The sequence below is a fragment of the Alexandromys fortis genome, unplaced genomic scaffold (assembly GCF_014885135.2).
Source record: "Alexandromys fortis isolate MF-2015 unplaced genomic scaffold, M_Fortis_MF-2015_v1.1 scaffold_146, whole genome shotgun sequence".
NCBI lineage: Eukaryota > Metazoa > Chordata > Mammalia > Rodentia > Cricetidae > Alexandromys > Alexandromys fortis.
This window is the reverse complement of record NW_026068042.1, coordinates 424,646-438,571: the sequence shown is the minus strand read 5'-3', so window position 1 is coordinate 438,571 and position 13,926 is coordinate 424,646. Positions and strand designations below refer to the sequence as shown.

General features: G+C 58.1%; 4 protein-coding genes across 5 annotated transcripts in view; all 4 read left to right on the top strand.

Annotated features, from left to right (window-relative positions):
- The first annotated feature begins 141 nt into the window (after window positions 1–141).
- Maz (MYC associated zinc finger protein) lies at window positions 142–4,700 on the top strand. Its single transcript, XM_050165996.1, has 5 exons — window positions 142–625; window positions 699–1,555; window positions 1,933–1,996; window positions 2,262–2,433; window positions 3,673–4,700. Exons 1-5 carry the CDS (start codon window positions 434–436, stop codon window positions 3,819–3,821), a joined length of 1,434 nt encoding a protein of 477 aa, XP_050021953.1. The 5' UTR covers window positions 142–433; the 3' UTR covers window positions 3,822–4,700.
- Window positions 4,701–5,497: 797 nt separating this feature from the next.
- Prrt2 (proline rich transmembrane protein 2) lies at window positions 5,498–9,234 on the top strand. 2 transcript variants are annotated; one of them, XM_050165989.1, is made up of 3 exons: window positions 5,499–5,800; window positions 6,438–7,392; window positions 7,777–9,234. In XM_050165989.1, the coding sequence occupies exons 2-3, from the start codon at window positions 6,502–6,504 to the stop codon at window positions 8,059–8,061; spliced, it is 1,176 nt and encodes a 391-aa protein (XP_050021946.1). In that variant the 5' UTR covers window positions 5,499–5,800; window positions 6,438–6,501; the 3' UTR covers window positions 8,062–9,234. The 2 variants fall into 2 exon arrangements, with proteins under 2 accessions (XP_050021945.1, XP_050021946.1); XM_050165988.1 differs by having other exon boundaries at window positions 5,498–7,392.
- Window positions 9,235–9,431: 197 nt separating this feature from the next.
- Window positions 9,432–11,692, top strand: Pagr1 (PAXIP1 associated glutamate rich protein 1). Its single transcript, XM_050165990.1, has 3 exons — window positions 9,432–10,332; window positions 10,491–10,573; window positions 11,263–11,692. The coding sequence occupies exons 1-3, from the start codon at window positions 9,860–9,862 to the stop codon at window positions 11,463–11,465; spliced, it is 759 nt and encodes a 252-aa protein (XP_050021947.1). The 5' UTR covers window positions 9,432–9,859; the 3' UTR covers window positions 11,466–11,692.
- A 219-nt stretch (window positions 11,693–11,911) lies between these two features.
- Window positions 11,912–13,926, top strand: part of Mvp (major vault protein) — a 28,446-nt gene continuing 26,431 nt past the window's right edge. Inside the window, 1 exon segment of the mRNA XM_050165987.1 lies at window positions 11,912–12,046. Within this exon segment, the coding sequence (XP_050021944.1) occupies window positions 12,045–12,046 (2 nt within the window). The 5' untranslated portion in view covers window positions 11,912–12,044.

The following is a 13,926-nucleotide window of genomic DNA, read 5'->3' as shown; positions in this document are numbered from 1 at the left end:
GCGCGCGCAGCTGTCCCCCTCCCTCCCTCGCGCCCTCCCCCGCCCTCCCCGAGGCGCCGGCTGGGCGCGCGCGCGCGGCGGGGGCCGAAGCTGCTCCCTCGCTCCCCCCACCCCGCCCCGCCAGGCTCCAACTGCCGCCACCGCCGCCGCCGCCGCCCGGGCCCCCCGCCCCCGGCCCCGGCCCTCGGCCCCGCGGGGCCTCTCGCCCCCACCCAGGGGGCGTCGCCGCCGCCGCCGCGCTCCGCGCCCCACAAGACGCCCTCCTTCCCTCCCTCCCGCCGGCCGGGGTGCGCGGGCGGCGGGGCGGCCCTCGGGCCATGCGTTCGGCTCGGCCCAACCCGGCCGGCCGGGGGCGGCGCCCCGAGCCCGGGCCCCGCGCGGCCCGTGCCCCCGGCTCCCGCTGAGCTCCGGGGGCCCCACTGTGGCCGAGGCCATGTTCCCCGTGTTCCCTTGCACGCTGCTGGCCCCCCCCTTCCCCGTGCTGGGCCTGGACTCCCGGGGGGTGGGCGGCCTCATGAACTCCTTCCCGCCACCTCAGGGTCACGCCCAGAACCCCCTGCAGGTCGGGGCTGAGCTCCAGTCCCGCTTCTTTGCCTCCCAGGGCTGCGCCCAGAGTCCATTCCAGGTGAGTAGGGGCCGGGCCGGGCGGGCAGGCGCCGACCAGCGACCGCGGCCCACACGGCGCCTTGTCTCTGCAGGCCGCACCGGCGCCCCCACCCACGCCCCAGGCCCCGGCGGCCGAGCCCCTCCAAGTGGACTTGCTCCCGGTTCTCGCCGCTGCGCAGGAATCGGCCGCGGCGGCTGCAGCCGCGGCGGCGGCCGCCGCTGCAGTGGTTACTGCACCCCCAGCCCCTGCTGCCGCCTCCACCGTGGACACAGCGGCCCTGAAGCAGCCTCCGGCGCCTCCTCCGCCACCCCCTGCCGTCTCCGCACCCGCCGCCGAAGCCGCGCCCCCCGCCGCGGCCGCCACCATCGCCGCTGCTGCCGCGGCAGCCACCGCAGTCGTCGCCCCAACCTCTACAGTCGCTGTGGCCCCTGTTGCATCTGTCTTGGAGAAGAAGACAAAGAGCAAGGGGCCCTACATTTGCGCCCTGTGCGCCAAGGAGTTCAAGAACGGCTACAACCTCCGGAGGCACGAAGCCATCCACACAGGAGCCAAGGCTGGCCGGGTCCCTTCGGGTGCTATGAAGATGCCCACCATGGTGCCCCTGAGCCTCTTGAGCGTGCCCCAGCTGAGCGGGGCCAGCGGGGGAGGGGGAGAAGCCGGGGCTGGCGGAGGCACAGCCGCCGTGGCGCCCGGTGGCGTTGTGACCACGACTGCCTCTGGAAAGCGCATCCGGAAGAATCACGCCTGCGAGATGTGCGGCAAGGCCTTCCGCGACGTCTACCACCTGAACCGACATAAGCTGTCGCACTCGGACGAGAAGCCCTACCAGTGCCCTGTGTGCCAGCAGCGCTTCAAGCGCAAGGACCGCATGAGTTACCACGTGCGCTCACATGACGGCGCTGTGCACAAGCCCTACAACTGCTCCCACTGTGGCAAGAGCTTCTCCCGGTGTGCAGGGGCCTCGGCTGCCCACTAGGCCGATGGTGGGGGGAGGGCAACGAGGGGGCCTGTCTTTGCCTAGTGGGGAGGCGGCTCCCGATGCTAGGGACGGGAACCACTCCCAGGGAGGAGGGAAGTGAGCCTCGTGGTTACTGGGAGCAGGGGGTGGTACTTTACAGGAGGTGGGTCCTTGAGCTGAAGGAAAGCTGCCTCCGGGCCGAGATGGAATCCCGGCTTGAGGGATTTCCTGCCTAAGGACCGAAGCTCTGGGGGAAAACGCTGGGGCTTTTGGAAAGGCACTTTGGAGGAAGCTAGACAGATTTGAGACACACCTCACCTTGGAACCTTAGCCCTAACCCCCCTCCCCCACCTCAACATATCCCTAGGCCGGATCACCTCAACAGTCACGTCAGACAAGTGCACTCAACAGAGCGGCCCTTCAAATGTGAGGTAGGAAGCCCGCTGCCTCCTGTCCTGGTGTTCATGATTTTGATCCTCACTGTAGCTGTCTGAGTTCAACCTCTCAGACCCCCTTTTTCTCTCTCTTTTTGCCTTTTCACTCCATTTTCGCATTTCTCCTTCAAGGCCTGGTCATCTCACGCCCATTTCCTACAGATCAAAGACCCCCAAGGCTCTGATCCCTTTATCTTGCTCCCTTCTCTCTACTCCCCGAAGCTTTAACTCTCCTGTGACCCCCCCACGCCCTCCCCCCCAGAAATGTGAGGCAGCTTTTGCTACGAAGGATCGACTCCGGGCGCACACAGTACGACACGAGGAGAAGGTGCCATGTCATGTGTGTGGCAAGATGCTGAGCTCGGCTTATATTTCGGACCACATGAAGGTGCACAGCCAAGGCCCTCACCATGTCTGTGAGCTCTGCAACAAAGGTACATGCTAAGGGATGGCAGGAGGGCAGGGACAAAGTGGGGTGGGTGGGCACGAAGCTGGTGTGGTCACAGGTGGGGGGTTAAGGGCGCTGTAGCCAAGAGCTCGTGGCATGTAGAAGAGCACTGTAAGAACTAACGGAGCTCGCTAAATTCTGTGCCCAGAGTCCCTCCTGGGTGCGCCTGGGGAGAATGAAGTGGGAGGGCTCAAGAAAACCAGTCCCCCAAGGTTTCAACTTCGCAGCCACAAGTTCTTGTCTCCAGCTCCTGGGGCAGGTGGAGCACAGCAGCACGGGTGTAGCACACACCCTGCCCAGTAGCAGAGAGAGCTGTTTTCAGTGTGGGTAGTTCACTAAATGAGCTGAGACGGGGCACTGGAGAGGGGGGACACAGCCGTCTCTACTGAGAGTCAACCCTTCAAAAAGCTAGGCAACAGTGTCCTGTCGAATGGGAGGTTTCCTGGCTATGGGGGAAGATCTCTGTAGAATACTGCTAAGGATCAAGGAACAGGCACCTTTCAAACCAGGCCCCAAGCTCAGGGAAGGGCTATGTCCCAGTGGAGTAGTTGGCCCCAGCCTACCAAGGATGTGGTGGGAGGAGGACAGTGCCACGTGAGGAGGGTGTCCCCAGCCTAGGAGAACAGCCCTGTCTCTGGGGTCTCCACCAGGCTGACCCCCACCCCCCATCCCAACCCCCCCCATAGGCTTCACCACAGCAGCATACCTGCGCATCCACGCGGTGAAGGACCATGGGCTCCAGGCCCCGCGGGCTGACCGCATCCTGTGCAAACTGTGCAGCGTGCACTGCAAGACCCCTGCCCAGCTGGCCGGCCACATGCAGACCCATCTGGGGGGGGCCGCCCCTCCTATCCCGGGAGATGCCCCCCAGCCACAGCCTACCTGCTGAGGGGGACCCCTGCACCCACCAGGCAAGGCGTGGGACATGGCTGGGGGGGCAGGATGGGATGTGTGGGACAGGGGAGTTCAAAGGGCCCAATAGGGGATCTCAGGAAGGCCAGGGATGCCAATCTGTCACTCAGCTTAGGGAGACTTGGGGTCCAGAGAGGGCAGTACAGAATTGCTGTCGGGGTAAGCAGGCAGGCCAAAGCTTCTGGGGGCCAGATAGGAAGTGAGTAACGGCTGTGTCCCAGGGGAAGTAGGGAAATAGTTGGGAAGTCTGGGATATGGAACATGTTTCTTGCCATTCAGGTTGTGCTGTGATCCTTGGTGTTTCTCACTGTAGGTACTGGTGAGGTTTGTCCAATGGCGGCGGCAGCAGCGGCGGCGGCGGCGGCGGCAGCAGTGGCAGCCCCTCCTACAGCTGTGGGCTCCCTCTCTGGGGCAGAGGGGGTACCAGTGAGCTCTCAGCCACTTCCCTCCCAGCCCTGGTGAGCTCCAGGTTGATGGGGAAGAGGGGAAGAGTGGAGGAAAGCTCTTCTTGGTACAGTCTCCTCTTCCCACCAACTCACTGCTCTCCATCAGCCACGGAGCCTCCAGACAGAGGAGGAAGAAGGAATTCACTAGGTTTTAACAATGTTTCTCCTGCTCCTTTCTTCTCCCTATCAGAGCTGACCCTACAAACACCTGTCCCCTAAGTTGTGTTGAAGTCCCTTGGACAGTGAGCAGGGGTGGCAGAGGACAGCAGCAGCCACTGCCCTCAACCTTTAACCCTTGCCTTTCCTCCCAGGGATTTGTGAGCCTTTCCCTAGAAGGTCCTGTGCTCTCCTCCTTGAGTCCCCTCTCCTACTGTCTGCTGCCCCTTCCTGGGGAGTTGGTGCTTTCTTTTTTTGTTGTTGTTTTTTCCCAGGGGGAGGGAGGAGAGAGAGGAGGGGGATTAAGATTCTGTCCCAAAGGGAAGGATACAGTGGTATTGAGGGGCAGAACCAGGGAAGGCAGAGGGATACTTTCAGCAAGGTGGAGTGACTAAACCCTAACATCTACTGTAGTATCTCCAGGGAAAAGCCAAGGGGAGCATCAGAAGGAGCCACTAGGGCCAGAGGCAGAACAAGAGAGATGGAATCTTAGGGGGCCAGGGTAAAGGAGGAGAGCCAGGGACAAGAGGTGCTTCCTGGGGGTGGGGGAATGCAGCCACGGTGTCTCCCCCTTCCCTCTTCCACCCCAGCTCCAGCCCTGGTCTTTTCTCCTCTTTCCCACAACAGAAGCTGTGGCCCTGGCCATGTCATCGTGTTCCTGTGTCCCTTGCATGTTTCCCTCCTTCCCCTCCCTCCTTTTGCGCAGACCCCATTACAATAAATTTTAAATAAAAATTTGTCTCTGGGTTCCTAAGTTATCTTCCCCGTGCCCCCATCGTATGTGCACCTCACCCCTGTAGGGAGAAGAGGGAGCTCTTTGCTGGCCTTCATCTTTTCTCAACTTTTCTTGCCCTGCAAAATGCTGACTCCCCTCCTGAGGTACAGTCTCTAGATAGCACCGATTTAGGGTGAACCCAAGAATCCTGAGGCTGTGGGGAGCAATTTCCAGGTCTCTAGGGAATACCCACTGGAGATTTCTGATGCCCAAGCTGGCTATTCATGCTATCCTCCCTTCCAAAACCCAGCAGCAGGCTGTATAGAGCCCTGCCAAATGCCTGCACGTTTAGATCCCAGAGGCCATGGTTGGCGCAGGTGCAGAAGCCATTGGGTAAACTATTCAGTTCTACCACGGTGGTCGTGGACTGCTTGCCCTACCCATTCCAGTGTGGCCCAGCGCATCTGCCTAGCTTGCTGGAATTTTTGGGTTTTGCTCAGACCTTTCCATAAACCCTCCCTTAAGCTTTCCATCAGGCATTGCTGTTGCTTTCCTCAAGTAGCAAGGCTTTTAGTTCTGCAGGCTCCCCTCTCTTGAAACCCGACGCGGTACCCCTGCAGCCGCCCCAGACTTAGAGCTGTCTCCTTAACCCATCTTTGCTGCTCAGGGTGCCTCCTCCCAGTCCACTGGTCGGCCTCCTCACAAACCCAGGTCTCTGCCAGGATCCCCCGGTGACCGTTGGCGGGAGGGGCCGAGGACTTGGGAAGGGGGTGCCCCACCAGGAGATGCGCGTGAGAAAGGGCAGGGAGGGGGCTCGAGTGGTCCCCGGGCTGGTTACCCAGGTAACACGGAGCTGGCACGAGGCTCCCTTGTGCTGTCCGGGAGGGGCAGGAGGCGTGCTAGGGGCGGGGGCGGCGCGGCAGCAGTGCAGCTTAGGGGAGGGGACCAGAGAAGAAGGGCCGAGCAAACCCGGAGGAGAGAGGAGGGGAGATCCGCCACCTCCCTTCATTGCTCACAGACTTGTTCCCTCCCGGTCTGCGGCTGCTGCAGCAGCAGTGGCGGCGGGACGCAGGAGCAGTCCCGAGGCTGGCAGCGGATGAGACTGGGACGAACTGAGGCCGCTGGTAGGAGTGGACGACAGACAGCTGGGTGGCATGGGAATGCAGGTGCCAGGCGAACTAGAGGGTGGTGCTGGGTGCGCCATGCCATCGGGAGAAGATCCCCTCCCCCTCGGCCTCTCTGAAGGCAGCAAGGGAACCCCTAAAAGGAGGGCTGAGAAGGGACGGACAAGATGCTAGGTCTCTCTAGAAAGGGGCGGGGAGGAGGGGGGGCTATTTGAGCCCAAATGCGCAGCAGGAAAACCCCGCACTGCTCAGGTGGCGCCCAGAAAAGAGGGAAGGGCACAAAAGGAACAGAATGTGTGGGGTTCGCTGTCTGTCTGCCTGTTGGAGTGTCGGTTATATGCACAGATTTTGATGAGCTGGGGTACCTTCGGGGTGGGATTGGAGAGTCTGGGTCTTGTTGACTGTGTTGGATGGATTCAGGAACAGACCTAGGGCGGTTCTGTTTAAAAGGGGATTGTCTTCCCGGGACTCTCCAAGCAGACTTTTGGTAGAACACTTCTCCACCAAGGGTGTCCCACCTCAAAGCAAAGGGAACTCCAACTTTTCCTCCTCTCCCTAGGGACAGTACAGGCTAGCCTTGGCCCTTGGTGATGAGAGCCCTCTTCTTCCTCACCAAACCTGTCTCCTCCTCTTCCAGGATTTGCCACTGTCACTGCTGTTTCCTCTTCCCCACGGGCCCTCTCCTATCTCCCTTCTCTAAGATGGCAGCCAGCAGCTCTGAGGTCCCTGAAATGAAGGGGGTAGAAGATAGTTCCAAGACCCAGAGAGAAGGACCTGACCATTCTGAAACTGGACTAGGTCCTGCCCAGGTTGTAGCAGAGATTCCAGACCAGCCAGAGGCCCTTCAGCCAGGCCCAGGTATCACTGCAGCCCCTGTGGACTCAGGGCCTAAGGCTGAGCTGGCCCCAGAAACCACAGAGACCCCAGTTGAGGCCCCCGAAACAGCCCAGGCCACAGACCTCAGCTTAAACCCAGGAGAAGAATCCAAGCCCAGCCCCAGCCCCAGCCCCAGCCCCAGCGAGGCATGCCAAGAGCCAGCACCCAAACCAGATGCAAGGAAAGAAGCCGCAGCAGAGCAGGAGTCTGAGCCACAGTCTGCAGCCCCTCCTGAGTCAGTCTCAGAGCCTGCTTTCCAGTCAGACCCTCAGCCAGCTCCCCAGCCTTCTCCTAAACTACCCCTTCAGCCAGAGGCCCCCACCCAAGAGGACTCTACCCCTGAGATCCTGACAGAAAGTATAGGGGAAAAGCAAGAAAATGGAGCAGTGGTTCCCCTTCAGGCTGGTGATGGGGAAGAGGGTCCAGCCCCCGAGCCTCACTCGCCACCCTCAACTAAAACACCACCAGCCAATGGGGCTCCCCCTCGTGTGCTGCAGAAGCTGGTCGAGGAGGACAGAATAGGAAGGGCTCATAGTGGGCACCCAGGATCTCCACGAGGTAGCCTGAGCCGCCATCCCAGCTCCCAGCTGGCAGGGCCTGGGGTGGAAGGGGGTGATGGCACCCAGAAACCCCGGGACTACATCATCCTTGCCATCCTGTCCTGCTTCTGCCCCATGTGGCCTGTCAACATTGTGGCCTTCGCTTATGCCGTCATGGTGAGCTCCAAGGGACCCTGTCCCCAGGGATACTGTGGCTCCCAACTTCCTGCCAGTGCCAGAAGAGAGCCCCAATAATGACACCTTCCCTCACCTCTCTGCATGGATCCCACTTTCCCAGTTTCTGGGCCTTTGCTTGCCTCTCCTCAGGACCTAACCTTCCAATCCTGTCCTGCTCTGCCCCTTCAAGCGAGGGAGGGGGGACTAGAAAGATGTTTCCTATAACCTTGCTGACCTGTGCCCTCTTCCTCCTGCATTCCCAATCCTTCCTTTCTTCACCCCACGGGGCTGACCTCCTTCCTCTGGACTCTCACCTGATCCCTGCTGGGCGGGCTCCTGCTGACCTGGGCCATGATACCTCCAAACCCCTCACCCTCACCCTAGTCCCGGAACAGCCTGCAACAGGGGGACGTGGATGGGGCTCAACGTCTGGGCCGAGTAGCCAAGCTCTTAAGCATCGTGGCGCTGGTGGGGGGGGTCCTCATCATCATCGCCTCCTGCGTCATCAACTTGGGCGGTGAGTGGGGGTCGGGGACAGGAAAGGGAGGAGTGGAAGGGCTGACAAGGGCAGCTTTACTAACCCCTGGCCCTGCTCTCTCTATTCCTTTGTCTCTTCCTGTCTCTTTCCCTGTCTGTCTTTCCCTCTCCTCTCCCACAGTGTATAAGTGAGGGGCTCTGCCCTGCCTTCCAAGACTTTTCTTCCTGTTGGGAGCTGTCTTGGGTCCATCCCTACTCTGGGGGATGCCCAGTCCATGGCCCTGGCCCCCATCCCTAGGGACCAAGGGAGCCTGAGCAGCCTTGTTTACAGCTTATGTCCTGCTCCTGCATCCTGCCAGGCTCCACTGCCAGCCATTGGCTCCCTTTCTCCCTGCACTTTTGCCTGCGGATCTCCCCTCCTGCCTCTTGGCCTCCCTAACCCTGCACTCTGAAAAACCTCTCTGCACTTCTGGAAGCCTCCTGAACATCCAAATTGTACTCTGCACCTCTGCATCCCCCCCTCCCCTCAACACTTGTTCCTGCCTCTGGAACCCTCTGCACCGTAATTAACCTTGACCTCCTAACTTTCATTGTCTTGGTATCTAACCCATTCTTCCCTTCCCTTCCTTAACACCTTTTCCCCTTGCCACATCCCCTGACCCCTTCTGCCTTCTCATCTTTCCATCTTCAACCCTCCTGCCACCATTTAGTCTGCAAAAACTGCAGTACTTAGGTCAGGCTGAGGGAGGAAGGATGGTGTGGGAAGTGGACTGCCTAACTAGGGGCTCTGACTGTTCTCTGCTGGGGACCACCCGGGCCCAGACCATACATACCCAGATCCCAATCCCCAAGGTGCCTATTGGGTCGCAAAGTTGGCCAGCCAGGCCTCTCCTGGGGGACTTGCACCAGAGTGGAAGTCCTTATTCTGAACATCCAGGGGAGAAAGGAGTGCCGCAGCGGCTAAAGGGTCAGCCTGAGTTGACCTGCCCATTTGGGCTTAATTATAACCTCAGAGTTTCTTGTTTGAAGGTCTGAGGGGTTTGGGCCATTCACTTGCTTTGTAAACAGGCATATTTAAAAAGAAAAAGAAAAGGACCAAAGTTCCCAGCTACAGGGAGCGAGGGAGGGGTGGAGGAGCTCTGTGATTATTCTAAGAGAATGAGGGAGGTTTGTTGCACGTGACAGCCCTCTGAGGAGGCAGGGAGCCAGCTGCGATGCATTTCGGAGTTGGTGGGTTTTTTTTTGTTTCTTTAAAAAAAAAAGTTGGGGGAAACTAAAATTCCTTTTAAAAACAATTAAACTGAGTCTCCCTTTTTGTATGCTGAATGCTGCATGAGTTTTAAAACCAATAAACAGAGAATGCATGAGACTCGCCTCAGTTGGTCCCTGTGTTCGTTTGCAGAGTCAAGGCACTGCTTTCTGGCAGGCCCTAGTGAACGAAATACGCATGCGCTGCCGCAGTGGCCATCTTTAGTGTGGGCCGAAGCTAGTGATGCCTACGGGCCTACCGCACATGCGCAAGCTTTCTCTTTCCTCTTTCGAGTAGCTTTGAGTGGAGTCTCCGCGCGCCATTTCTCTGCGCCTGCGTGCTGCGACCCTGCGCAGCCTGGGAGGCGGGTTTTAGCTCCAGGTTTGTACGGCCGCGGAGTTGACGCGAACTAGGTCTGCGAGGTCCAAGGAAATGACTCCCGTCCCGGTGTTGGAGAGGGCGATGTGAAAGCGAGAAAACAGGCACTTCCCTTTCCAGCTCCGAGCGTGGTTTCTGCGGGTCCCCGGGAACGGCAGGATTCTGGATTTGGATCCGTGGGGTGGGGTCTGCCCTTGCCGGGATCTGAGCGCCCCCTCCTGGGGACGGTGCTCTGGCCGCAGTCAGTGTTGGACTGACTGCTTGCAGATTTCGTAAAACCCGGTGGGATCGCAATCCTTTTGGGGAGGCACCCTGGTTTGGTACTCCAGACTCTCCTATATTGCTGGGCTTCCCTAGTGCTCTATGTCCTTGGGCCATGGAACCATTGCAGGCAGCACAGCGGCGCCTCTGTCTGAAGAAGGGGAAGTGACTTCCGGCCTCCAGGCTCTGGCGGTGGAGGACACCGGAGGTCCCTCCGTCTCGGCTAGTAAGGCCGAGGAAGAGGAGCAAGGAGGTCAGGAGGAGGCCGGGCGTGAGGGATCCAGGGCTGAGGAGGCACTAGAAGCCCCCAGCGCTGCGGACGACGAGCGCGCCGAGGGAGAATCCGAAGACTGGTGCGTGCCCTGCAGCGATGAGGAGGTGGAGCTGCCGGCCAATGGGCAGTCCTGGATGCCCCCACCCTCCGAAATCCAGCGACTCTACGAACTGCTGGCAGCCCAAGGTACTCTGGAGCTTCAAGCGGAGATCCTGCCCCGCCGGCCCCCTACTCCTGAAGCCCAGAGTGAAGAGGAGAGATCAGATGAGGAGCCGGAGGCCAAAGAGGAGGAGGAGGAAAAGTGAGGCCATAACTTTAAACGCTGTCCCTGGGACCACTCTCCTAAGCACAGAAACTGGAGGGAGGGGAGAGCGGGAAAGGACGAGCCCTCAGGCGGGGGTGTACCTAAAGGTGTTTGGGAGGGCCACCCTCACCCTCGTTCTCTGTTCACCGTCTCAGGCCGCACATGCCTACAGAATTTGACTTTGACGATGAGCCCATGACACCGAAGGACTCCCTGATTGACAGGAGACGCACGCCAGGTACGAGTAAGAGGGGAGAATTGAGGGGAGGTAAGGGGCTTCTGCGTACCCCAGAGTGGTACACCAGCTGCAGGAAGGAGCAGACAGGGTGGCAGGGTCGCTGGCTTAGTCAGTGCTTACTTCCCTGGAAGAGACCCACAGACCTTCCCACCAGATTTTCTGTTCCTTTCGTCTTCCCAGAAATCCAGAGTCCCCTGGTCATTATTCTCCAGAACACAATTATGTAGTGCTGTGTCCAGCACCAGCACTGACCCACTATCCCGCCCACGTGCCTTCCTAGAATTTACTCTCAGAGTCATTGGTCCAGCCAGCGGCAAGTTCCATTAGCTTCAGTCTCCCCGCTTCTGGTCTCAGCTGCCAGAGTAGTCCCTTTAGGTGATGTCCTGTCTTTCTCTGCTTATAGTTCTCCAGACGATTCCATTGTAGGGAGGACGAGCATGTCCAGGGAGAGTCTGTCCACTCTCTCCACCCCAGTGCCCCAGGACCTTTGCACACACACCCCAGCCACCCCTGCTAGGTATGTCCCCTAGGCATCGCATTATGGGGGTCAGTCATCCTGTGTTTAGCCCAGCCTGAAGCATTAGCTCTTCTGCGCTGAGGCCTAACATGAATGCCCAACAAAGTCTCTACTAGTGGGGGCAGGGAGGTGCTCACTGCCTCAGTCCTCTCCCGTTTTCCTACCTTCTTAGGGAGCACGGCCCGGAGCCAAAAACGCGAGGCCCGCCTGGATAAGGTCCTCTCGGACATGAAGCGGCATAAGAAACTAGAGGAACAGATCCTTCGGACTGGGAGAGACCTCTTCAGCCTAGACTCAGAGGGTCCCGGCCCTGCCAGCCCTCCACTCCGATCCTCAGGGAGCAGCAGTCTCTTCCCCAGGCAGCGAAAGTACTGACTGTTGCTGCCATGGCCTGCAGGTGCAGACCTTTGCTGCTGGGTGTGGCCAGCCTTTCCCAGCTCAGACTCGGGAAACTTGTCACAGAGGAAAGCCTCAAGCTCCCAGTGCAGTGCCTTGTGGGAGAGTGTGCTCTGTTGAATGTCTCCCTGCAGTTCTAAGCTGGGTTTGCTGAGTCTTAATAAAAGATACAGATTGGTCTTTTCTTAGCAGAGACTTCCACTGGACCCAGGCAATTGTTCTCACTTGGGCGGAAACAGCTGTATTCCTCCACACTGGGAAATTGAAGCCAGATAGGGCAACAGTGTACCCAGCCATCACCGTAGCGACCTCCGCTTAGGTCCTCTGAGCCTTCTTAGTCTCAGTCCAGCCCCACCAGATGGTACTGAGGCAGAAAGTGCTGCTGAGTATGGACCCAGCCCTAGTGTCTTCAGAAGCAGCCTGGTGGGGGAAAAGATCCAGTTGCAGGGCCCTTTAAATCTAAGCTCCACCCCTGCCTGTCCAGCCCTATGGGGAAGTCATCCCCAGAGTTGGTGAGGGAAATTCCAGCGGCCAGCAGCCAGCTAGCTACACAGCTAAATGTGAGTACGGGATTGCCCCCCGGGCCAGACCCCCAGACTACAACCCCTGAGGAGATGTTTGGCCCATGGTTCTCTAAAGATCCTGCTCTCCAGTGCCTTGGGGTGGGGGCAGAACCCCTTAGTTACAAAGGGCAGGAAGGAGGGCGTTGGCAGCTCTGCCTTGGGAGGTTTCACTTTCTAGTAGTGTTCTGGGTTTTGAAACGCCCTGCCAATATCATCCCCCCCAAACCTTAAGCCTCTGATTGGAGGTGAGGGGTACTTGGTCAGGCCCAGCTGCAGACATTATTAGCAACCTACTCAGGAGGCTGAAGCAGAAGGATGCCTTGAGGCCGGAAGCTCTTAAGCCTCATGTGGGAGCCCCCCCCCCTTCTTGTTTCTGGTTTATGTCGTTGGCTTTTATTTTTATGAAAAAGGGTCTCCTGTTTCCTAAGTGGTCCTGAACTCTCTCTGTAGCCCAGGATGACCTTGAACATCTGATCCTCTTGCCTCCACCTCTTGAGTGAATGCTGACAGAGATGTCTGCTACCGCTATCAGTTTTGTTCAGTGCTGGGCCTCAGACCTAGGCCTTCATGCATTTTAGGCAAGGACTCTACAAACTGGTGGATGGGGTGTAACTCAGTTTCACTACATAACTACATACCCAAGACCCTGTTTTTAGCCCCAAGCACACTTTTTTCTTAAAAAAGGAAAAAGAAAGGAAGAAAGAGAAAGAAAGAAAGAAAGAAAGAAAGAAAGAAAGAAAGAAAGAAAGAAAGAAAGCAAGCAGATAGGGGAACCTTGCCAGACACAGTTGACGCCTCTAATCCCAGCACTTCAGTTGCTGAAGTGAGGGTCTCCAGAGGTTTGTGGCCAGCCTGAGCTACAATGTAAGATCCTGTCTCAAATAACAAAAGCCAATTAGAAAAAGTTACAGCTTCCATTCAGACTCCATCTTTGATCTTACTTCCCTGCCCTCACTCCCTGAGGACCCAGGCTCTGCTTTCTCTTCTTGAATGACTGGCATGTGACTTGACCCCCTCGGTTCCCTTTTCTACCAGTTGTAGAAGCTTTCCTGCTGCCCTGTGCAGGGCTGTGCCAACAGAACCGGCCTTGGCCAGTCACTTGAGCACTGGCTAGCAGGGCGATCAGAAGGTTGGCTTTGATTTCCAGAAGGCGCAGAGTTTAGTGAGAACAAGCGTCTCTGGGAAAGAGAAAGTGAGAACAGTAAGCTCAGACAACCAGCCTGTGATTCTGGGGCCTTGGGATCTCTGATAGGAGATGGTAATTGAGGCAGCTAGCTGTTCTCAGCTTCCTACCTGAGGACCCTTGGGGCAGAGAAGAGGGCTGGCCATCACAGGAGCACTGGCTGGCTCTCCCGGAAACTGTCTTCTTATGCCTTTGGTATATATCTACCCTGCCCTGAGGTGGGGCCGTTGGGCAGGACAGCTATTACCTTGTGTGCCTAGGTGCTGGTTGCTCAGTCCTCCTGTGGTGATTGCCCCACTCCCAGCTTCTCGTGTAGCCAGGGTTGGTCACTAGTTCAGGCTATGGAAAATGCTTTTACCTTTGAATGTCTATTGGTGTTGTTTCCTGAACAGCAACAACCCCACCCATATTCTCTGTGTCCCATGGCTTCACAAGCCATATTGCCTCTAGTGATGGTGACACAGACGCCTGGTCAACCTTCCAGAGCAGAATGACTGAATTAGACCCTGATGGCTCAGGTTACAATGAGTCAATCAAAGATACTTAACCCTTGGTGGGTTGGGTTACTTCAAGTAGGAGTTGGTTATGCCTCAGATCCAAGTTCCAGTAAAGCCTGGGAGACAGTGTGGATAGGCTTAAATGTCAGCCAGAAGCCAGATATGGGGGAGCATGTGAACCCCTAGTCTCATCTACT